This window comes from Ursus arctos, unplaced genomic scaffold (genome assembly GCF_023065955.2).
Source record: "Ursus arctos isolate Adak ecotype North America unplaced genomic scaffold, UrsArc2.0 scaffold_18, whole genome shotgun sequence".
Lineage (NCBI taxonomy): Eukaryota > Metazoa > Chordata > Mammalia > Carnivora > Ursidae > Ursus > Ursus arctos.
Window position 1 is genome coordinate 29083525 of NW_026622852.1, and position 23415 is coordinate 29106939.

Consider the following 23415-nt stretch of genomic DNA (forward strand, 5'->3'; position numbering starts at 1 on the left):
GAGCTTCTGGTCTGGGATGGGGAGAGGGGGCAGCGTGCGCAGGTACCCAGTGCCGCGAGAGGGGGCCGGCGTCCTGAGTACAGACAATAAGAAGAGAGAATTTCATGTCGAGGGATCTAGGGGGGTGTTTTGGATGGGACCTTGAAGGATGGTGGGATTTGAGATGGAGCTGCAGGCTGAGGGACCGGGGGAGTCGGGGCTGGGAGGCAGTGAGGCTTCTGAGTTAGTTAGGGACTTCTTGTTTGCAACAGATGGGAACTGGACTTGAACTTCATTAGGCAGAAAGGGTGACTTATTTGGAGAACTGAGAATCCTTCCCAGCACAGGAAGGACCAGGGTGCTGCTGGCCATCGGGAACAGCTGGCCAGCTATCAGAAGCCATCAGGACCCATCTCTTGATCCTATTTCCAAATGGGCTTCCCTTTTCTCCTTCACGGTTGACTAAATTTCCTTATATGGAGGAATCCTGGGGAAGGGACATACTGGCCCGGCTCAGGTCAGGTCCCCACCGTGGGATCCAGCAGCTGGGGTCACACAGCTGCGGGGCTGCTCTGTTACTGTCCACAGAAGGGAGAGAGGATGCTGAGGAGGCACCCCAGAACTGTCCTCCGAGTTTCTGAGCGTAAGAATAGGACCTGCCCGGACCCGCGTTTTGGGACGAATAGGCATTAAAGAGGAGAGGGTTTTTTTTTCCTTTTATTCATAAAAACAAATCTGCAACAATTTATTAAAAATTGATACCATGCAATAGGGGTACGAGAAATTCCTCATTTACATTTGATTCTGGCAGTCCCAGTCTAATTTAAAGCGTTTGTGCACTAACGTCACTGGAAAATGCCTTCAGGCTGATGCCTCTTCGGAAATGAACGGTGTGTTTGCCGCGTATAAAAGAACAGAACCGTTAGACAGCTAGAGTCACTTCTGTGGGTCTTGTTATTTGCAGGGAAATTTAAAAAAAAATGGGTGAACCTACAGTATCATTAAGACGAAAATGTACTTCGTGGGTGAACCTAGAAGACTGTGCACGTTCAGGGGTCACAACGGGTTACGGACGCACACACTCACCTCCGACTGTCCAGTACTTTTGTTTCCTGCTACGCTGGAATAATATTTCTACAGGTATTGTGTGTGTGTATACATTATGTACAATGAATTGTCTCCTTCCCTTGGAAAAATTAACGTGGTCCTTTAAATTAAATATGGTTTTGGTGAAATCAAGAAAGCAAGTCAATACTGGTCATACACAGTGAGTGACAACACCGATTTAGTGCCTAAAACAGACAATGACTTCAATTTGACCTGTGATGTGCTGACATTTTTTTCCCCTAAAAGCTACAGTACCTCCATGACCTCTCTTGGGGGGAGGGGAGGGGAGAGCTATGCTACGTGAAATAGGGTGTTTTGAAATGTTGGCGATGGCAAGATTCCTGTGGGCCCTTTTGTCAAAGTCTGGTGGTGACAGCAGTATATTCCTGACTTCAGTGGTCTGGGAAGAGATTATTGCCTGCCTGTTGAAGCTGCCATTAGGTTTCTTTAGGGAGTGAGCGACCGCTCAGTTGTGCAGACGTCCTGGACGCTGTCCTTCAGGCCTTTCTTCAGCAAAGAATGAACCTGTCTAGGAATGTCACAAAAGTCGTTGGGAGCCTCTCTCCACCAGGTTATCGTGGTAGAGGGATGTGCTGGGAGCTTCTCTGGGCCAAACCCCTGGCGGTCGTGAGGGCCGAAGGTCATGGTCATCCTGATACCTCACGGGTCGGGGCTGCTTCACTGTTTGGTACGAAGCTTTCCTGGACGAGATCAAGTATTGATCCTCAGAGCGACCCTGTGAGGTAGGCAGGATGGGTGTTATTTCAACCCCAGTTTGTTGGGAAGGGGAAACTGAGGCTCAGAGAGACACCAGTGACTTTCCCAAGGTCATGGAGGGAGTCAGCCATGGAGTGAGGACTTGAGCCCAGGTTCGTCTGACTCCCAGGCCAGTGCTCTCTGGGGTCTGGTTGAAAGGGAAGCATGATCTTATGAATGAGAACCAGTGTGTCGACCGGTCACCCCCGTGACCCCCAAGGGCGAGCTCCCGGGCTTGTCCGGATGGAAGGCCACCTTTCGGAAGCCAAGGAGAGCCCTCGGCTAGCAACCCTCTCCCTACGACTACAGGGGTGTCTTCTAGCGGAAATGCCCGATTCACTTTGGTCAGAAACAAAGTCAGTGGAAAAAACCAACCCCAGCCAGCCCTTGGGCCCTGATGAGAGGTTAAAGTGCACAGTCTTTCTTTAGCGTGTTTGCTGGGAACAGACATTCCATGATTAGCTCGGGTGGTCCCCCTGATTACTGGAACACCTGATACAAACACAAGGACATGGCCAACGTTATGGGTGCATGACCGACTGTCAGTGAATGCTGCAGAGCGTGTCTGCAGTGACGTGCCCTAAATCCCCGCGGTCCCGGAACGGGTGTTATTGTGTTAAAGTGTGGCATTTATCAGAGAGTAAGGTCCCACCGGGAGGCATGTGAGTCAGCCTGCTCCCGTACCCCAGCCCTTGGGCCACCTGGCTGCCCTGCAGGCTCCCTGTTCCAGGAAGGCTGGGGTTGGCTGGGCGGGCGGCTGGGGGCCTGGCTGCCCTGCCCACCTCCTTCCCCAGAGGGGAGAAGGGCTGGCCTGGGGGGGCCACAGCCAGGGATGGTGTGCAGAGGCAGAGGCGGTTTCTCCAGAAGCCTCTCGCCTCCTCTTGAGGCTGCTCAGGGACACTCGGTGACTTCTAGCTGGAGTTCTAGTGATTCTCTCCTTGTCTAGGATTTTTTTTTTTTTTTTTGCGAAGTTTCAAATATCCCAGCTCCTCCTTCTTTGCAGACATCAAGGAAGAAGTCATTTCCACTCCTCTTCTTTGTGAAAGAATAAAAACTTCACAAATAAGGCGCGAGGTCAGGTGCCAAGTGCCCCCATCCCGTCCACCTGAGTGCCATCGAGCAGTCCCACAAGGCCAGCCGTGGCGCCCAGCTTCTCCGCAGCCAGAGCGGACGGTGCTCCTGTAGCCTCTGCTCCGTGTGGTTCTGTCACGGGGGAGGCCCCGGCCCCAGGCCTCCCACCCTTACAGGCCAGAGACCATAACTCGGAAGGAGGGTGGCACGTGTCTGTGGCGGGGGCTGGCGGTGGGGCTGACGCAGGGGCTGACACAGCTGGCGTCCACGCCTCCGATGGACGGGAGGTAGGCGTGGTGGAGGATGGGGAGCTGGAGGGACAGTCGGCGCTGGATGCTGTGGCAGTGGGGGAGAGAGAGAGAGAAGGGGAGGGGGAGAGAGAGAGGGAGGGAGGGAGGGGGAAGAGGAGTTTTAGTGAAGGCTATCTGGCTGCTGACCAGAATGTTCCTTGGACTCGCTTTGGCTAAGAAGCTGATGGTGGGAGACCAGTTATCCCGAGTCCCAGATCTGGGACCAGCCCTTGGGCCCTGACCATTCGCCCATCTAGTAGGTATTTAATGCAGGCCTACATCGCCCTGGGAATAACCGGGGAGACGACTAAGCAAAGGGGGCACAGTCTCCCTAAGCGTGCCGTGACTCCTAAGAACAGGTTTGGCTCATCTCACGGGGCTTTTCTGCTGACACAGACAGTTCTCACTCTAGTCTCTCGAGTCTCCAAATGGGCTGAGAGGCTTCTCACTGCTCTGGCCCTCCTCATGGCTCCTCTGGCCCTGACTTGCCCAGGACCTCAGCCCTTGTTGCTGGGCTGATCCAGTAAGTTCCTTCCTGGTCTTTCCGCTTCTTGGGTGACTAGTGTCATCTTTCCAATTCTGGGGCGGTACATTCAGGGCTGCCTAAGGTCTTTGGCCTAATTCTCCAGGTGAAACTTCTATCCCCTCTCCACCCAAACCCTACCCTTAGGCAGCTAGTTTCCCCTAAAACACTGCGAACGGCCACTCTTCCTTGCCTTTGCACATGCTCTTCCCCCAGCCCGGAGTACGCTCTCTGCCTCCTGATCAGAGGAACTGTTACCCTTCACTATCCAGTTTAACCCCTCAGAGAGTGAGCTCCTTGCTCCTCTGAGCTCCCAGAGTCTGGGCTAAATTCTCAGCAGCACAGCCAGAAAAGGCCTGAGGTAGGGCGGAGGCAGGGCTGGAGTGTGACTCCCGGGTGGGTGCGGGGGGAAGGCTGGCTTCAGGCTGCCTTCTCGCTGCCCCTCTCTTCTTGCTGGTGCTCCCATGTTCCCATCAGAGCTGCCTCAGGTCAATAAGTCACCTTAACCATTGAAAATGCTGCTTGGGGTGGGGCGGGGGGGGGGGAGGCGGGAGCTGTGCTCTGCTCAGCTCCATCCTGCGTGGTTCTCTCTCATATCTGGGAAGCCGCATTCTCAGTATCCTTAGGCCTCCTTTTGTCCTCAGTGCCTGACTGCTCAGGTGGGGACCTCTCCCCGCCCCCGGATCCTCACAAAAACCCAGCAGGTAAAAGAAGTATCGCTATTCCCATTATAATGACTGGGGAAGGGTACAGAGTTTATGTAACTTGCTAATGGAAACAAAGCCAGAACTGGGGAAGGTGGGTCTCCTGCTTCTTCTGGGAAACCACAGTGCTTTGTGAGGGAGGCCCATCAACTCACAGGGGTCGCCTCATCCCCACAGGTGTGCCCCTGGTGTGTATGCATGGCACTGATGGGGTCCTGAGACGGATGGGTACAGAGGCAGTGCCACCCCCACTCCCTAAGGACCTGTGCATTGGAGAGTTCCTACCAAGGACACTTCACAGGTGCTCACGAGGTCAGTGTGTTGGACATCTCCTTTTGAAATTCAGGTTGAACCCATCTGTGTAACCTGAGCTATGACTGGCTCCTTAACACAAGCGAGTGCTGGTAGAGTCCAAGAAACGGGGAGCTGAAGAATAAACTCTGAAAGGGTGTCTTGCTGGGGCACCTGGGAAGGACTATCGGCCTGGGCAAGGTGGACACGTGTCTGCGGCTCACAGAGCCATGGCATCTTGGTGTCTGGGGGGGTCCTGCGTACACTGTCATTCATTCCACAGACACTTGCCGAAAACCCACCCGGTGCCAGAGCCTGCATTCAGTCCAAGGGACATGGGGGACTCACACCTTATCCTCAAGGTGCTTGCGCTCTAGTGGAGGGTACTAACAAGTAAACCACTGACGACTGCCATATAACCGCCGGTAACTGTTCTGGAGTGTAAGTCAATATAGCTTTGGAGGCTACTGGCCCTAACACTAAATGGCCCCAAATTACACTAGGGTTGGTGATTTGGCTGTCTTTGCTGCTTGCCACTCCCCAGGGACCAAGTCTCAGCGTTGACATTTTTTTTTTTTTTAAGACTTTATTTATTTATTTATTTGAGAGAGCGAGCAGAGGGAGGGGCAGAGGGAGAAAGAGAATCCCAAAGCAGGGCTCAATCTCAGGACCCTGAGATCATGACCTGAGCTGAAATCAAGAGTCGGACAGCTTAACCGACTGAGCCACCCAGGGTCGGAGCTGCCGGGGTTGACATTTCTAATCGCTGCTTCCAAGCTGCTATAAGCAAGGAAGAACTAACCATTGTCCGTGAGAACGAAGCTAACACAGATGTCCAGGTCTTTGCTTAGATGTCACTTTCTCACTGAATCTCCTCAGATCGCTCTTTTTAAGGATTGTAACTGCTTTATTTTTCTCCAAAGCACCTATGACGTAATACATTAGATTTCGTTCTTTTAATGAAGTTCTTGTGTCACCAGATAGAATATAAGCTCTGTGAAGGAAGGGATTTTTGTCTGTTCACTTCTGTGTCTGACACACAGCAGGTGTCAGTGAGTAGTTGTGGAGTGCACGCAGCCAGGTTAAATTTTATATATAACGAAGGCACTGTGCCTCAGTGGCCTTGATGCTAGACAGACCTGGGTTTGAACCTATCCTATCCCCTACACTCAGAAACTGGGTGAGCCTTGACAAGTCACCTCCCCTTTCTGAATATTCGTTTTCTCATCTGTAAAACGAGCCTTGTAATTTGACCTGTATCATGGGGGTTGCCGCGAAGTTCAAGTAAAATAACCTGCCAGCGAAAACGCGGTGCAGATCGAAAACACGCTCTTCCGCAACAATAAGGAGAAAGTACTTACTGTTCTGGGGAATTTATATCTTCTATAGGGTCTTTGCATGTTCGGGAGGGCTCTGTTGTGTTCCACTGTAGCTGGGGATTTTGATCGAGGTGATTTTTTAAAACGGCCTTTCCCCCATCTGAATGCAAAACAACAAGATCACAACACATTTTGTTAACTTCATTTTTAAAAAAATGCAGTCTTTCTAGGATGCTGCCCAAGGAGAGAGAATGCAAAAGAGCCTATTATCCCTCCAGAGCTGTGGTTTCTGCAGTAGCTCTCTTGGGACTAAGGCTGTAAACCTAGAAGCTTCCACCCAGGGATGGAAATGGCATCCTGGGGATTTCCTTTCTCCAAGAAAAAAAGGGGGAAAAATCAAGTCAACCAATGTAAGCAAAATACTCGGAAATGAAAAGTTCTAATATAAAGACCCTTTTCATTGGAGTGCAGGGATGTAATGACAAAGGAAATTACCCTCCAAAGGTTAAAAAAAAAAAATATATATATATATATATCTCCATAAGACTGCCAAAGACTGAAAAGAATAATAGTCAGTAAACTGCTGGTGGGAGTATAAATTGGCATAATCTTTCTGGGGGGGTCACTGTCAATAAGCATCGAACACTAAAAAAAAGTGCTTATCTCCTACCTAGAATTTTTATTTCTGGGAGTTTATCCTAAGGAAATAATGAAGGGTGTGTGTGAAATTATACATAATTATACATAAGATGTTCAAATCAGCATTGTTTATAATATAAAAAGTTGGGACTAATCCGAGTTTTTCCAGTAATAATGGATTAGTTACATACGCGTGTATGCATGGGGCCTTCAGTCAAAGAAATACTGTGGAGCCACAAAATGTGATGATGTGGATGCTTTTTCAACCCTCTGTGCTTCAGAACCATCTAGAGAGATTTAAAGAAATATTAAATATAAAAACCTTGCCCCCATCTGAGGGATCTGGAGGAGCACCGGCGTTTTGCTGTTTCTCTGCAGTAGGGAACTGTGTGAATGTCATTTCGCCCCCACGTGAGTACAGTGGGTCCTTTTTATTTATGGATTCTGTATTTGTGAGCTCGTCTACTCGCTAAAATTTATTTGTAACCCCAAATCGATACTGGTAATACTGTCACGGTCACTTGCCAACACACACAGTGTTGAAAAATGAACATGGACCTCATGGTCAGTAGCACTGTAACGGTTGCCTTAGTGCAAGAAGGCTGTGATGTGCCCGATGGAGAAAATACGCGGGTTAGACGGGCTTCGTTAGGGCACACGTTATAGGGCTGCTGACCATGAGGTCAATGTTAATGAATCAACACTAAATAGTAAATAAGATGTCTTCAAACACAAACACACATACAACAAAGTTATGTATTGATTGACCAAAATGTCAACCTGGGAGAGCCTTGCAGGAACCAAACCCTGTATTTCCCCCAGGAGCAGTGGTTCAGTGGTTACTAATTAACACATGGTTCACAGCAACTTTACCAAACACAATCACCATGAATAAGGAGAGCTGACTGCATATGCCTAGGATAAATTCCAAAAGTGGAACTGCTGGGTCAGAACGATTTCTATTTCAACCAGCAATGTTTGAGAATGCCCATTTCCCCAACTGTGTCCTCAAACTGTAACTTTTTGATCTCTTGTCTTTGCCAGTCTCATTGGTGAAAATGGTATCTCCTAAAGATCTCATCTGCCTTTTTTTAAGAGACTGTATTTATTTATTTGAGAGAGAGAGTGAGAGAGAGCAGTGGGGCAGGGCTGGATCAGAGGGAGAGGGACGGTCAGAGGGAGAAGCAGGCTCCCCGCTGCCCTGCGCAAGGAGACTGACCTGAGGCTGCACTCCCGGACCCTGAGATCATGACCTGAGCAGAGGCTTAGCTTAGCTTAGCTGACCGAGCCCCCCAGGAGCCGCTCCTCTACAGCCTTTTTTTTTTTTTTTAAGATTTTATTTATTTATGTGACAGAGAGACAGCCAGCGAGAGAGGGAACACAGCAGGGGGAGTGGGAGAGGAAGAAGCAGGCTCATAGTGGAGGAGCCTGATGTGGGACTCGATCCCAGTATGCCGGGATCACGCCCTGAGCCGAAGGCAGCCGCTTTAACGACTGCGCTACCCAGGCGCCCCCATCTACAGCCTTTTAATAAGGAGTCAGCTTGAGCATCTTTTCATAAGCATACGAACCTCTTGCACTTCCTTCTGTGAGAACTCTCTTTTGCCCATTTTTCTTCTGTGTTGATCTTTTTTTATTAATTTGCATATAATTATATATATTTCATATAAACTATATAAAATTTCACCTTATACATAGGAAAATAAGCACATTACCTGAGTTACAATATTTTTTGGCTTGGATTGTTTGATTTTTTTGACTACTTATGATGGCTTTTGTGTTGTTAAAATTTTTTTTACAGTTAAACTTATCAACCTTTTCTGTTATGGTTTCTGTGTTTTGCATCAGACTGAGAGAGGCTTTCCCCTCTTGGAGATTATAAAAAAAAATTCTCAAAAAAATTCTGTGCTTTCTGTGCTTTCTTTTCTTTCACAGTTTCACTTTCTACATTTAAATCTTTTATCCATCTGGGCTTTATTTTTGTGTAAGGTGTGAGGTAAGGATTTACCTTTATTCTTTTCCAGATGGCTATCCGCTTATCCCCATTAAATGTACTGAATAATTCATTTCCCTCCACTAATTTGAAATGCCCACCTTTATCAGATACTAATATTAGTGTGAATAATTTTTATTCTTTCAATTTACTTGTTACTTATCTCAATTCAAACTTTTTTTCAATCCACCTTATGTAGGAGGAATTTTATAATTTGCTTTAGTACTGATACTTATTACTTATAAGAATAAAAGAAACTATAAAAAAACAGAAGAAACTAAAGATTTTTCATTGATTAAAAAAATAATTTTATAGCAAATTAATGAATAAATGCTGACAAAATGCAAACAATAGAAAAGTATATTAAATGAAATGTAAAAAAAAATCCTTTCTCACTGCACATACTGTTCCTTTCCACACAGGTGGATGTTGTTCACAATTTGGTGTTACCCAAAAGGTCTTCCAAACCTTTTAAAAAATGCACCTAACACACGTACACACAGACGTGTGCATGTGTGTGCATTTACGTATATCATCTTGCTGTTTTTGCTTGGCGAGCTCTCCATATTTACACAAATAGATCCACCCCATTTTCTATCAGCTGTATTATGAGCCTTGTTTGGTTGTATAATAATGAAACTGCCCTAAATGATGGAACATTTAATTCTAGTTTTTCTCGCCTACAAATAACGTTGTGATGAGCACCACGTGTACACATCTTTGCCCACGTGGCAAGATCTTGCTAGTGGAATTGTTAATCAAGAGGTCTGACATCTAACATATGGATGTGCCCGACTGACTTCCAAAACATTGCAGGAGAATGCCTATTTCTACACTCTTAACAACAGCGGTGATCTCTGAAAATTTTGCTGAAATGTAGGCAAAAACTGGATTGTGTTATTTTTGGCTTGCATTTCCCAAGTGGTTGGTGAGATTGTCATGTCCTAGCTTACTGACCATTCCTTTCCCATACATCGAGAAGGCACATTTGAAACTGTGAAATGTTGCTGGGAGAAGGAAGGGAAACTCTTCATTAAGAACAATCAGAACCCCGGGAATGCTGGCCATGTCATGTACGCGTGCCATCGGAACCCAAGGGACTAAGGGACAGAAGCCCCGGCTCTCGGTAGGGTGGGACTCCATGTGGACACCGAACTGTGGATGCCACACGCTCCAGCTCTGCCTGTGTGGCTTCAGGTCATCCCCACCCCCTCCCTGAGCCTCAGTTTCTTCATCGATAAAGTGGAAGATGGCCAGCTGGTATTATCTGATACCCAGGTCCCCACGTTCTGGGGACCCCGCTGCCTCCTACCTGTGCTCTCAGTGAAGTTCCCAAGGTTGAGGATGTCGTTGAGTTCTTGGTAGTGGTTCTGTTTAATGTAGGTGGTCTTTTCTGGTGTGTCCTGCAGCTGCATGGTGACCTCTTCCAAGTCTTTATCCAGCTGGAAGACAAAGGCTCTAGCTGAGTCAGAGCCCCGGGCCCAGCCCCTTCCCCAGCTCACACGGGACTGGGCCTCAGGCAGGCTTCGGGAGGGCGCCCAGAACCAGAGAGGCCGCCCCACGCCGGGGAAGCGTGGCAGAGGGCCCCTGCCGGCTGCTGCTGCAGGCGGGGCTGGGAGGGGAGGGCCTGGCCTTTGCAGTGCGGTGTTCAGAGCGGTCTGGCGCCTTGATGGAGCCTTGGCGCGAGCCCAGGGAGGCAGGGCGGGAGAGCGCCAGAGCGCAGGCTCTGAAGTTGGACGGGCCTGGGGCAAACCCAGGGCTGCCCCCTACTGTCTGTGTACTGGCTTGTGAGACTGAGTCTCACCTCCTTCACCTGTAGAATGCGGTAATAACGGTACCTACCTTTGTGGTTACGGTGGAGATTAAATGAGGCAACGCACTGAAAGTTTAGCCCAGTCCTTGACACATCGTAAGGGTAACCTGCTACTACAGTAAAAGTACTGTAATTACTGTTAGTGATGCCTAGCAGGACCCTTGCAGGGCAGACAGATCTGTGGGCTGGTCGGCTGTGAGCCTCACGTGGACGCCGGAGCTTAGCACAGTAGGGGCTCCTCTATGGGATGGACCGCAGCTGCCTTCAGTTACAGCAAAGTCAGGCGCAAGCCCTGGGGCAGTTCAGCCCTTGAGAAGCCTGGTGAGCACGTGTGTGTGAGCACGCGTGTGTGCGTGTGTGTGTGCAGTGTGCGTGTGTGTTGGGGAGGGGGTGGTAACTGGGAAAGGCAGTGGGCATTCCACTATAGTGTAAGGGAGAGGAAGTTATAAACTGTAAAGTGTTGTTCTGATGTCAAGAGCACAGCCATTAATTTTTAAATACATTTTCACGTGGAGGAGGAGAGAGACCTTTTTCTGTGTGACTCAAACAGCGGGGCTAGGAGCAAAGGAGGCAAGATTGTGATTCGATTCCAGGAAAAAAACCACCCAGCATTTTAGGGATTTTGACAACGGCTTTGGTGTCAGGTTTCCTGAAGTGAGTGAACTCTTTATTGCTGGAGTGTGCAAGTAAAAGTCAAATGTCAAGACACGGTCGTTCTGGTCAGAGAGAGGTCTGAGATTAACACCGAACCAGCAATGGGCTTTGAGGGACAGAAACCTTCCCTACTTGGCTCTGGTGACCAGTGGGGGGCTATCCCATCCTAAAGCAGTCAGGCTTAGATGCACAGACAACTGGGTAGTAGATCTTTGTGACAGACTAATGTGAGCTCCCGAAGGGCTACTAGACCTAGCAAACACAAATATGGAATAACCAGTCCCATCTGAATTTCAGATAATGATGAATCACTTTTTTGGTGTAAGTATATCCCAAATACTGTATGGGGCCATCCTTATACTAAAAGTACAATTGGTTGTCTGAAATTCAAATTTCACTGGGGCATCCTGTATCTACTCTGGCAACCCTGTATCTCACTTCTTCCTCATGGTTGTCCAGCTAGAGACCACATTTCCCAGCCTACCTTGTATCTGTCTACGTGTGATCATGCAAGTTCTTGCCAAGGTAACCGGAGGAGACCCAAAAGGCGCACAATTTTTGCATCACTTGCTCATCCCTTATGTGGACTTCCTCCTCCCCTCCTGCAACTGAGAACAGGACATGCCTTCCCCCAGCTTTAACTGTCCTGGTGAGGAATACACCTTGGGGAGCGGCAGACAGCCGGAGTGAATGGGCCTCATCCAGTCATATCCATGGAGGCAGAGCCGCCTGCCAACCTGGACCCACCTCCTCAGGACCATTACGTGAGAGAGAAATATTTTCTTTGGGCCACTTCACTTTGGGGCCTCTTTGTTATAGCAACTTAGCGAGCTATCCTGACTAACATGCTCTCCTTCGTTTCTTTCCCATTCCACTTGTCAAATGCGGCTTCCTCTGGGAAACATGAAGCCTGCAGACCGTAGGCCAGTCATACCCCCGACACAGAGACAGAGTGAAGAAGGGGAAGGTAATCTGGTCTCCCCTCCCAGGTATATAAGGTCCAGAACTAGAGGTCTGGCTTAGGCACCGGGGAATCTAGTTATAGCCTCTCTGGAACACCGAAGAACCACTTAAGGGCCCTCAAGACAACAGTGAGGTCCGCGATAGCAAATTCTTCTGCCTGAGAAGCTCCTCTTCACTCCCTCCTGTCTTGCTGTGCATCACATGGACAGGTTGGTTGCTGGGTTGGGAGAGTGAGAAATCAAGGGGGTGGGGGCCCTCACTCTTAGGAAGCTCCTATAATCTGGGAGCTCACAAATCTCCAAGAACTTCTTTCTTTCAGAGGATGTCTGGAATCGGGTAATGGCTGGACTCCACGAGCCTGGGCCAGCTGAGTGGATTCTGACAAACTGCCTCTGTCTAGTTTATGTCCCCACTGGTTCTCTCAGCTGTAATCCCAGCACATGGGACCGCATGACCTGATGCGGGGGGGGGGGGGGGCGTGCCCCAGAGGGGGGCAGTGCGGTCCAAGCAGGAGCCCTGAGGAGCCCTGCCGTGGGGCAGGCGGATGCAACTGGGAGGCTGGGCCCTGGCTGCCAGTGCTGGGGGAGTTACCTCGGTGATCTTCATTCGTAGGCGATGGTTTTCGGACTGTAGGCCCTCCAGGCGGGATGTGCTTGCTTGGTTCACGCTGGTGACTGAGGTGGACGTTTTAGAATCTTCCTTCTTCTGATTCTGAGTGAACTGGAATCGCCTGTTCTGGGTTGCTGCATCTGGGTTTGTTCTCAGAGTGATGAGCTGAAAGGACAAGGTATGGTTGAAGAGAGAAGCCCGGGGGGGCGCCTGGGTAGCGCAGTCGTTAAGCGTCTGCCTTCGGCTCAGGGCGTGATCTTGGTGTTCTGGGATCGAGCCCCACATCGGGCTCCTCTGCTGGGAGCCTGCTTCTTCCTCTCCCACTCCCCTTGCTTGTGTTCCCTCTCTCACTGGCTGTCTCTCTCTGTCAAATAAATAAATAAAATCTTAAAAAAAAAAAAAAAAAAGAAGCCCGGGTTCCTACCCCATCCCCCCAATCTCCCATCCGCTCTGTTGCCACTGCAGGTTCTGTGCTGGAGGCAGCACAGACACAAGCCCTGGGCTCAGGCTTGCTGTCTCTGCCACTCGCTTGCCTGTGACCTTGGGCAGGCCCCTCCCCCCACGCTGAGCCTCAGTTTCCTTCCTTGTCAGCAGAAGTCTGGTCTCCTGATCCTGACTCCACCTGCATCCCAACCACCCCACAGAGCCCACCAGCGCCCCTCAGGCCTGATTCTAGCTGAGTCTCACTCTGTCTTAGGCCTCGTTCCACATGGAAAATAATCCCGAGGGCGACCTGAGGGTGACACTAGAAGACGGTGGATGGAAGCAAGGGAAGGCTTCTGCTTCTTAACCATTGCTGGATGTTGAGGACAGACTAGCCCGGTCACGGACAAAAGTGTTGTTACAGAAGAGAAAAGGCTGCCACTTGATCCTGATCTTATTTACTCAAGAAACACTTCTGGTCTGAGGCAGGCTCTGGGCCTGCATTGGAGAACAGGGACTGGGTGAAGCAGGGCCCCTGTCTGCCAGGACCCCAAGGTCCAGAGCCCAGAAGTATCGAGGGCAAGCTGGGCTGTGGATGTCATGGACCTGGGCTGGGTTCTATGGAGGGCCCGAAGGACTGTGAGGAAAGCGAATTCCGGGGGGCGGGGGAAGTGGCATATGTGAAGCAGGGGGGCCTGGGGCTCAGGGTATTTATGGAGAAGGGCAGTCTGGATGGTGGGCAGGGTTCTTTGGGGGAGCCTGGAGGAGACCCAAGGGTCCTAAAAGGCAGCCCGGTATCAGGGACTTGGTTCTTGAGCTGGGAGGGCAATGAGGAGCTCTTGAGGGTGACAGACGAGAGTGACACGGTCAGGGCTGGGCTTGGAGCCATCTGGCATCTTTGATCGGAATGAGAGAATATCAGAGTGCAGGCAGAGAGGTCTTGGCATTGGCCTGGAGCCTGGGCAGGCCGTGGCAAGCAGAGAAGGGAGGCATATAGGGTAGCAGTGCTCCAGGGAAGACACTGCTTGGGGACTGACTGGATGGAGGTGCCATGAGCACTCTGTTTAGGGCATGATGGACCCCAACTAATCTCTTGTCCCGCCTTACTCCAAGGCATATCCTACCCCACTTGGGCCAATAATTCCTTCCACCCTCTCTATTTCCTGTTCTTCCCTGATGCTGAGACCAGTCTACTGTAGGGGCTCCCGAGATGCCAAGGCCTCTGGTTCACCTACCCACTGCTGGGAAGGATAAGCTTTGAAAAACACCTCTCTGGCTGGTCTTAAAGGTCAGGCCTTCAGATGGATGGAAAGTGTAAGTGGCTGTTAAAAGTGGTTATTTATTCCTTTTCACCCACTCATACTACTTCTGAGGCTCCATCTGAAGGGTGTAGCCAGAAATGGGGATCATGTGTTATGTAGAGAAAAGAAGTTCATTTATAATATAAAAAAATCTGGAAACAAATGTAATGCTCATCAGTAAGGGAATCAAGTGGACAAGAAAACGTGGAACATCCCCACCAGTGCTGGTTATGACTGAGAAACACAAAGGAGAGACTCACAGTGAAAGAGGCAAACTACAAAATGATATGTGAGCTATAATCACAGCTGTAACTGAGAAAGCATCACTGCCTAACCATTCAAAAAAGACTGGGGTTGAAGGCGTCTGGGTGGCTCAGGTGGTTGAGCGACCGACTTCTGATTTTAGCTCAGGGTCATGGGACCGAGCCCTGCATCCGGGCTCTGCGCTCAGTGAGGAGTCTGCTTGTCCCTCTCCCTCTGCTCCTTCCCCTACTCTCTCTCAAATACATAAACAAATAAAATTAAAAAAAAAAAAGATTGGAAGGAAACACATCAAAAATATGAAGTTTTTAGTAAAAAAAACTAAAACAAAACATCAACAGTGCTTGTTTTTGGGTGGTGAGACAGATTTCTGGAAAATTTGATTTTTACTTGTTTGCATTTTCCAAACTTTCCGTGATGTGAACTGTAACCATCCCAAGTAGAGAAAGCATAAACTGCTACAAGGTGGAGGAGACCAGCAGGCCCCTGTGCAGGGTCAGAGGCTGAGGCCAGAGGGCAGGGCGCGGAGTGTGGGCCATACCTTGGGCACAAACACCAGGCAGAGGGTGATGGTGCTGCAGAAGATGATGACCAGGGCGACGATGCAGAACTGCACGTTGGGCTGGTCCCGGGTCAGGAAGGAGACGGCGGCCCCGATGATGCACATGATCCCCACATTGTAGACACTCATCCCGATGTACTTGCTGTCGTTGAGGGCAGGGATGCTGACGTTGCGTGTCTCCCAAGCCAAGAAACACCCGAACAGCTGAAATGGTGATCGGAAAGGGGAGGTGGTCACTATCACGCGGTGGCATATACCGGCTGCTCTGAGAAGGGGGGCTGGGGGCTTTGCTGTGGGCCAAGTCTTCCAGATGTCACCCTCGGTCTCCACTGGTGGCCCCGGGTTGAGTCCTGCTAAGGAAATGCAACTGGGGGTGTTACAGTGTCTGGCTCTCCTTTGCCCCACTGCTGGTTCACGTACAGCAGGCTACGGTGGGAACGGCTCCCAGACATGATCTTGACCACGTCCCCTCACTCTAGAGAGAGCACTGAGTTCCAGAGAGGAGGAAGGGTCTTGTCCAAGGCCACACAGTCATACAGTGGCAAAAGTGGATTGTGTTTCCAGAAGTTCAGTCTGGTGTTTTTTACTACTAAATAAGGCAGAGCCCCTGTGTCTGGGACTTCTATTACCTCTCAATGCACAAAGTCACTCGGAATGAAGACTCCATATCCTACCTGTCCTTGAAGCTAGGTGTGGTGTATGAGTAGGTTCAGGACAGTGCCATGTAGGTGGAAGTGGTGTGTACAAGTTCTGGGAAGTATCTCTAAAGGGAAACGGTGTTCCTTTCCCTCCTTCCTAGTAGATGGAGTGGACAGTGATGGGTGGAGCTTGAGCAACCATCTTAGACCAAAAAGTCATCTGAGTCTACAATGTGGAAGCTGTATGGTGAAGATGGGGGAGCCACAAGATCTATGGAGCTGAGATTCTGGGAGCCCCCCACCAGCCCTGGGTTGCTCATCTGAGAAGGAAGCTAACTATCTATTTAACCACTATAATTTTGGGTTTTCTATCACTTGTAGTTCTACTCCTAACCAATAAATCTCCCAACAGAAACAGACAAGGGAGAGGTCCAATGTGATCTGAAGCAGGGTGTGGAGGGTTTAGCCTTCATGGGTGGTTTAAGGGGAGGGCCCGTTGTGGAATAAGTGCAGATGGAATGCCAGGCAGAATGGTGGTGTGGGTGGGGGAGGAGCTGACCAGGACTGGTGACTGTGCAGGGGCTTTGGCTGCCATCCGGCCTTTCCAGGAGGCCTTTCCTCAAAGGCCCCTCTTCCCTCTGACCTCACCACTGCAGTTCAGGGCATCCAAAGCTGCATGAGCCATTTAATAACACACTGAGGGCTTCTGTTTTCAGGTTTGACTTCGTAGGGCAACACGATGCTGTGTGCTAGAAAGGTGGCTGGCACAAGGCTGGAGGATCTGGAATCTTTAGGCAAGTCACTTTGCCTCTCAGGGCCTCAGTTTCACCGGCTGTGGAATGGGGATAATAATAACACCATCTCACAGGGTTTGTATCCAGATGAAATGGGAGGATAGCTGTGAAAGTATTTTGTAAACTGACGTGCCCGCTTATAAGAGTTGGTTAAAAGTTATTTTGTTAATTGGTATTATATACACAACCATGGCTGCTCTCCTCTCCTTTTCTCTAAGCATATTGTCTCATGGGCAGATTTATTATTATTATTATTTAAAAAAAATTTTAAAATATTTTATTTTTAAGTGATCTCTACACCCAACATGGGGCCCAAGCCTACAACCCCAAGATCAAGAGTCGCACCCTCCACTGTAGAAACCAGCCAGGTGTCCCAGACGGATTTATTCTTTAAAGATGCCTTTCAAAATGGGGAGCCGGAAGCCCAGGCAGCAGATACCAAGGGAGGGAAAGAGTCCAGTGGCTGTTGAAAGCCTGCTTTGTGCTGGTTTCTTCGTGTGTGTGGTTCCTTCAGTTCCACAGTGGGGGCTGTGACGGCTGGGCCTGGCCATCCACATCTTCCAAGGGAAGAGGCAGAGGCTGGACCTGCCCAGGGGCCCACACCAAACCATCGCAAGAGTCTCTACACCTCATAAAATGTAGGCAATTCTGGGGACCTGGTGGTTGGCTGCAAATCTCTGAAATGTGTCAGAAGGAAATGGACAGTAACTCATTCTTAGGCCTTCAAGGATAGAATGAAGTTTCATGGGCACAAGTTATATCGAGGCAGATTTTGGCTGAGGATAAGGAAGAACCTTCTAGAAAAGCAACCCATCTATAGTGGGTTGAATGGTGGCCCTAAAACATATGTCCATATCCTAATTCACCGGAACTGCATATTTGGAGAAAAGGCCTTCACCGATCTAATAAAGGCTGAGATGAGATCAGCCTGGATTATCCAGGTGAGCCCTAAATCAAAGGACAAGTGTCCTTGTAAGAGACGCACAGAGGAGAGATGGCCGTGTGAAGACGGAGGTGGAGACTGGAGTGATGAGGCTGCAAGCCAAGGAATGCCCGGAGCCATCAGCGGCTGTGGGGAGGCAAGAAAGCATTCTCCCTAGAGCCGTTGGAGGGGGCACGGCTCAACCTTGGCTTTCGACTCCTGGCTTCTAGAACTGTGAGAGAATAAATGTGTGTTGTTTCGAGCTGGTCTGTGTTCACCAGTTTGTGGAGATTCCTTACGGCAGCCACAGGACCCTCCGAAGCGGGTGAGCTCCCCACCTGTGGAGCTATGGCAGCCGTGAGTGAGGGAGCGCTTGTCGGGATGTTCAGCGGGGGCTAGAAGTGCTGAAACTCTGACAGGGGAGTGGGCCTGCAGGGCTGGGCATACTCTCCCCAGCCTTGAAATCCTGTGGTTTCAGAGTGGGAGGCGCTAGGAGCTAGAATTTTAGTCACAAACCCTAAGGGCCAGGAGGGCTGAGGACAATTCCTTCTGCACACTGGAAACAGTCAAGCACTTGTGCTACCAAATACAGCTTTTACTGACACGATCGGGCTGAAGGTATTAGCTTCACTGGAGGAGATATGGTCATCTCCAACCACTTTCGCAACTAGGCGGAGAAGATAACGGATGGTCAAAACATTACAGATAAACGCCGTTTAAAGAGTCAATTGGATTCCCCGTAATTGAATTTCACAGAGTCTCAGGATCAGGGAGCTTGGAGTGGGAGGGGTCCTGGAGAGTCGGGTTTCACTCTCTTCATTCAGCAAGGGCTGGGGGCCTCAAGTCACGGGTACTGCTCGCCCCCTGTGAAGGAAGCGCCTTCCTTCCTGGGGGCCACCACCCATCGCAGCCACTGCTCTGTTGTACAAAATCCTTCACTAATGTGGGCTTGACAGCTGCCCTCTGGCAACTCTGCCACTGATGATGGCTCTGCCTTCAGGTCTATGCCTCCTGTCTCTCACAGCTCCGGTGACCATGTCTCCTGAGCACCCTTCTCCAAGCCCAGGGCCACTGCCCAATCCTCAAAGTCCCATTTCCACTCTGGGCACCTCCTGTGGACACCTTCGGGGTCACTACCTCGTGGGGCCCAGGCTGCAGCCCAGTGGTCCTCATAGAATCCCTATGGAAACTAGTCTCAACTAGTATGAAGTGGGGGGACAATCTCTGCCTACGGTCCCCTAATACACGCTCTTCTGGTGTGGCCCCTCAGAAATAGTTCTCCAAAGCAGGGGCAGGTAAGGATGCATTTGAGCAGTACAAGAAATCCCATTTTATCTGATCTTTGGAGAAGGCTTCATTCTTGGCCTCTAAGTGGAGGCTACACAGAAGTGGATGGCGGCTTAACTTTCCGGTAGAAAGACCTGAGTCAGAGGGTATGGGAGCTGGTTTCCTGTCCCTGGAGGGATTTCAGTAGAAGCACGGTTTGCACAGGATTGGAGAGAAGATTCAGGGCTCATCGTGGGATAAGGTGGGATGTGGCTGCCCTTTCAAGTCCTTCCAGAAGTGTGGGGTGGGCTTGGTTTGTGATCTTTGATTCTAACAGATGGGGGGAGTGGAAAGAGTACTGGGTTCGGAGGTTGGAGGTTACTAGTGTCCTTTAACCTCTCTGAGCCTGACTTCTATAAGAGGAGGAAGATTCCACTCATCTCCCACAGATTTTGAGAGAATCCAGTAACATGTGGGATGTGAACGTGCGCCAGATGTTGATAGACTGCCATTCTGGGAGCAGTACGGTGGCTGTGGTGAGGCACACTCACAGGTGTTGGGGTTACTCTGTGGTTAAGCTCTTGAATCTGCCTCTTACTATTGAGTGACCTCGGGCAAACCAAGTCTCAGCATCGTCATCAGTGAAATGGGGCATTATCTGCACCCATCTCAGAGGGTTATTGTGGGAATTGAGAGAACACGTGGCAGACATGGGGCCTGGCAGTTAGTAAGTGCTTTGTCCTGGGGGCTCTGTTTATTTTTATGTTCACAGAGGCCCCTGGGAGAGAGAGCTCTAACAGAGAAGCAGCCCCCCAACCTCTGCCTTCTGCTCCGCACCTACCATGAGAAGCCCCTTGTAGGCATAGACGATGCCAAGCCAGATGGTCATGTGGGTGTTCTCACAGTGCTCCAGGAGAGGGCGAATAGAGATGTCCCGTCCTGCTGGGTCCGGCTGTGCAAAGAGAAAACAGAAACCCAGGGATGGCACTGGGCACCTTTCCAGCAGCCAGGGCCCCAGCTGAGGGCCACTTGCCGTCCCATGAGCTACAGGCAGTCCCTTGTCCAGGAAGCCTTTTGGACCCCTCTTCTATGTTCCCATGAAGCTGCTTTCTGTTTGTTGGTCATGATTCAGCCCTGCACTCTAGTTATCTGCATTCTTCATGCCTTTCAAACATGAGTCAGATCTCCTGACGGTGGGGAGTGGGTCACTTCCTGTGCTTCTAGTACTTAGCGTGAGAGCTGCATGCATCTGCAATGTTTGTTCAAAGAGTGAAGGTGAGAATAAGGCACAAAGCTATGTCAAGAGGGCTTCAGGTGTCTCTGGGATTAACTCCAGTAACTGCTGGCTGGGCCAGCCTTGGGGCCTGTGGAGCTCTTCTAAGGAGACCTTCTTGCCCATCACCCCCAGCGAGCGAGCAGTGGGGGCAGCCATGTTATATACCACATGACCCACCCTGGGCCAAAGCTGATTGGACAGAGGGTGGGTACCTGACCCACAGCAGCCAATCCAGAGCCTGGTCAGAGACTTAGGAAGTTTCCTAGTGCAGTGCTCTGCTCAAAGAGGGATGGTGGTGAGGACCCTATGCAAACACAGTCTCTCTCTCAGGAATTTGAGCTGGGAAACTCTGGGTGAGAATCAGCCACATGGTGGAAAGAGGAGAAAAACACACCCAGAGAATGGACAAAAAAAAAAAAAATTCTACATATGTTTTTTTCTGAACCATTTAAGAGTAAGTTGCAGACATCCTGACATTTCACCCCTAAATATCTAGCAAGCATTTCCTAAGAATGAGAAGATTCTCTTATATAACCACATCTACTTATCAAATTGAGGACATTTAACTGATACAGTATCTAATATGTTATCAATTTTCAAATTTTGCCAATTGACCCAATAATGGCCTTTCAGACAATTGTGGTTTTTCCAAAGCAGGGTCCAATATGGGACCCTGCCCTGCATTTACTTGTCTTTAGTCTCCTTTAATCTTCAACAATTCCTCAGCCTACTTTGGTCTTTTATGTCATGGGTATTTCTAAAGAATCTGGTTCATTTATTTGGTCGAATGTCCTTCAATTTGGGTTTGTCTGATGTGTTTTCATGATTAGATTCGGGTTAAGCATTCAGGGCAGGAATCCTATGTAAAGTGACGTTTCTGCCTCCTTGCAGCTCCACCTCAGTGGCACATGATGGCACTTTGTCCCATTATTGCTGATGTTAACTGTGATCATTTGGTTCAGGTGATGTCTGCCAGATCTCTCCACTTCAAAGGTACCATTTCCCCCTTGTAATTAATAAATACTCTGTGGGAAATACTTTGAGACTCTGTGAGTGGCCCTTTCCCCCCACAGACATCAACTCAGTGGTTTCAGCATCCAGTGATGGTTTCTACCTGAGTCACATTCCTTTGGTGGCACAAAATGGTGATTTTGGAACTCTATCATTTCATTTACATACTGGCACTCCACTGTAAACAAGATCTTTCCTTTCCTCCCATTTATTTATGCATATCAGTTTGCATTTAGGGGTTCCTTTTTCTTTTCTTTTTTTTTTTTTAAAGATTTTATTTATTTATTCAACAGAGATAGAGACAACCAGCGAGAGAGGGAACACAAGCAGGGGGAGTGGGAGAGGAAGAAGCAGGCTCATAGCGGAAGAGCCTGATGTGGGGCTCGATCCCAGATCGCCGGGATCACGCCCTGAGCCGAAGGCAGACGCCTAACCGCTGTGCCACCCAGGTGCCCCTTGGGGGTTCCTTTTTCATTTCCATTACTATCATTCATTTTAATGTTCAAATTTTCCCAGATTTGGCCAGTGGAAACTCCCTCATGCAGCCTCATGTGTTTTTTCAATACATCCCCATACTTTTTGGGAGCACTTTCCTAAGTCTTGGCACAATACGTACTTGTACTTCTTTGTCCTTCCCTTTCCCCAGCCTCAGAACCAGCCATTTCTCTGAGGAGTCTTGGGTCTTTCTGGTGGAGAATGATATTTAGAAACCAAGATCTGGGCACTAGATGTGCTCGCTGTTCCTAGGATAACATTACTTCTAGGCCCTTCCTTCCTTCCCTCACTCCCTCCCTTATCTATCTATCTATCTATCTATCTATCTATCTATCTATCTATCTAATCTACCCATCCATCCATCCTTCCATCCATCCAATATCATTCTATGTATCTATCCTTGTCTCCCTACCATCTGTTTATAGATGTAGGTAAAGTCCTATGCCACAGGGTTCTTGCTTCTTCCCATCCTGTATTTGCATCTTTCTTCTCTCATAGTGAGATCCCTGGTTTCCCACAATATCAAAGTAGTCACTCATTTGCTCAATACTCAATAGACACAAAATAGTTTTAGAATTTCTACATCGATGCACTACCAATAACACATTTACAAAGTAAAGTTGAAGATATATTTGCAAATCTGTTTGCCTTTAGAACAGATACCCACTGAGAGTATCTCGTCAAAGAACTGTGTCCAGGATGGAGTTGTCCTGTTGAGACCCAGGGTAAAGCCACATGCCCGAGGGTAAGAGGCAGGCAGCCCTAGCATCACTCACCAGGAAGAAGGGACATTTTGGTGGGATCTGGGGATGTGGAAAGCAGGCCTTAGGTAACAGGGAATGGGCACCCTATTTCTTTGGGCCCTGCACTCTCAGCCTGGCCTTTGAAGCAGGCAATGGTCTGGACTCCTGTGATTTAGGGAATGACTGGGGTTCCACATGGAAGCAAGAAGAGCGAGGGAAGTGGGGCCTGTGTACTCAGGCCATTCTGTAACCAGACCATCCAGTTGCATGCTCTCTCAGGCTTGTTTTTCCTTTTGCTGTCCTAAGCCACAGAAAGCCTTAGCTCAGCCGCGTTGGTTCCATGGTCATTGAGTCCACACATAGGCTCCGAGTGACTCCCTGAGGCCTCTGCCATGGCAGCAGTGGGGACTAGTGAGAGACAGCCCAGGAGAAGGTGATCTCCAGGACCCACAGTCAGAGCTGCCAGGCCAGAGATTTCCCCTCCGCTGCGACCCACTCAGGAGCTGGGCTGGATTCTAGTAACGGTGATGGGGGGTTTCCTAATGTCTTTTCATTGTTTAATTGAGGAGACAGCGAAAGGCGGTGAAAGGAGCTGGTCCGAAGGTCAACAGTGATTTCCAACAGTGAAACCTGGTTTCTCTAATGCCTGACAACCAAGCAGACATCAGAATGCAGTAGCACAGGCCCATTACGGTCATGCATGAATAGCAAACCCATTAATGATGATAGTAGCTGTTGTTCTACAATGAAAGGCAATAATTTATGATGGACTCTTAGATTCTCTCTGTATAAAGGACAGATGCTGTCATACCCCATTGTTCAATGTTATGAAAACTCTATCCACGGCAAGCCGAGCGGTTGTCTGGCTCTTACATCCCCAGTGACAGAGAGCCTGCCCCCTCCCACTCTTGCTGAGTGGCTGCACAGTTCTTTTACCGAACCAGAACCTTGTCCTATACCTCCACCCCACTGGTCCTTGCCTCTCCTCTGGGGTCCTCAGAATAATCCGAGC

At 49.4% G+C, this 23415-nt stretch overlaps 1 protein-coding gene across 1 annotated transcript in view; it reads right to left on the bottom strand.

Moving 5' to 3' along the window:
* Positions 1-713: 713 nt before the first annotated feature.
* The window catches only part of GABBR2 (gamma-aminobutyric acid type B receptor subunit 2), a 336894-nt gene continuing 314192 nt past the window's right edge, over positions 714-23415 (bottom strand). The window contains exons 14-19 of the mRNA XM_048223257.2: positions 19720-19830; positions 15238-15462; positions 12694-12876; positions 9985-10114; positions 6083-6200; positions 714-3249 (exon numbers count right to left, since the gene is read on the bottom strand). Coding sequence (XP_048079214.1) covers positions 3084-3249; positions 6083-6200; positions 9985-10114; positions 12694-12876; positions 15238-15462; positions 19720-19830 — 933 coding nt within the window. The 3' untranslated portion in view covers positions 714-3083. The remainder of the gene's footprint in view (positions 3250-6082; positions 6201-9984; positions 10115-12693; positions 12877-15237; positions 15463-19719; positions 19831-23415) is intronic.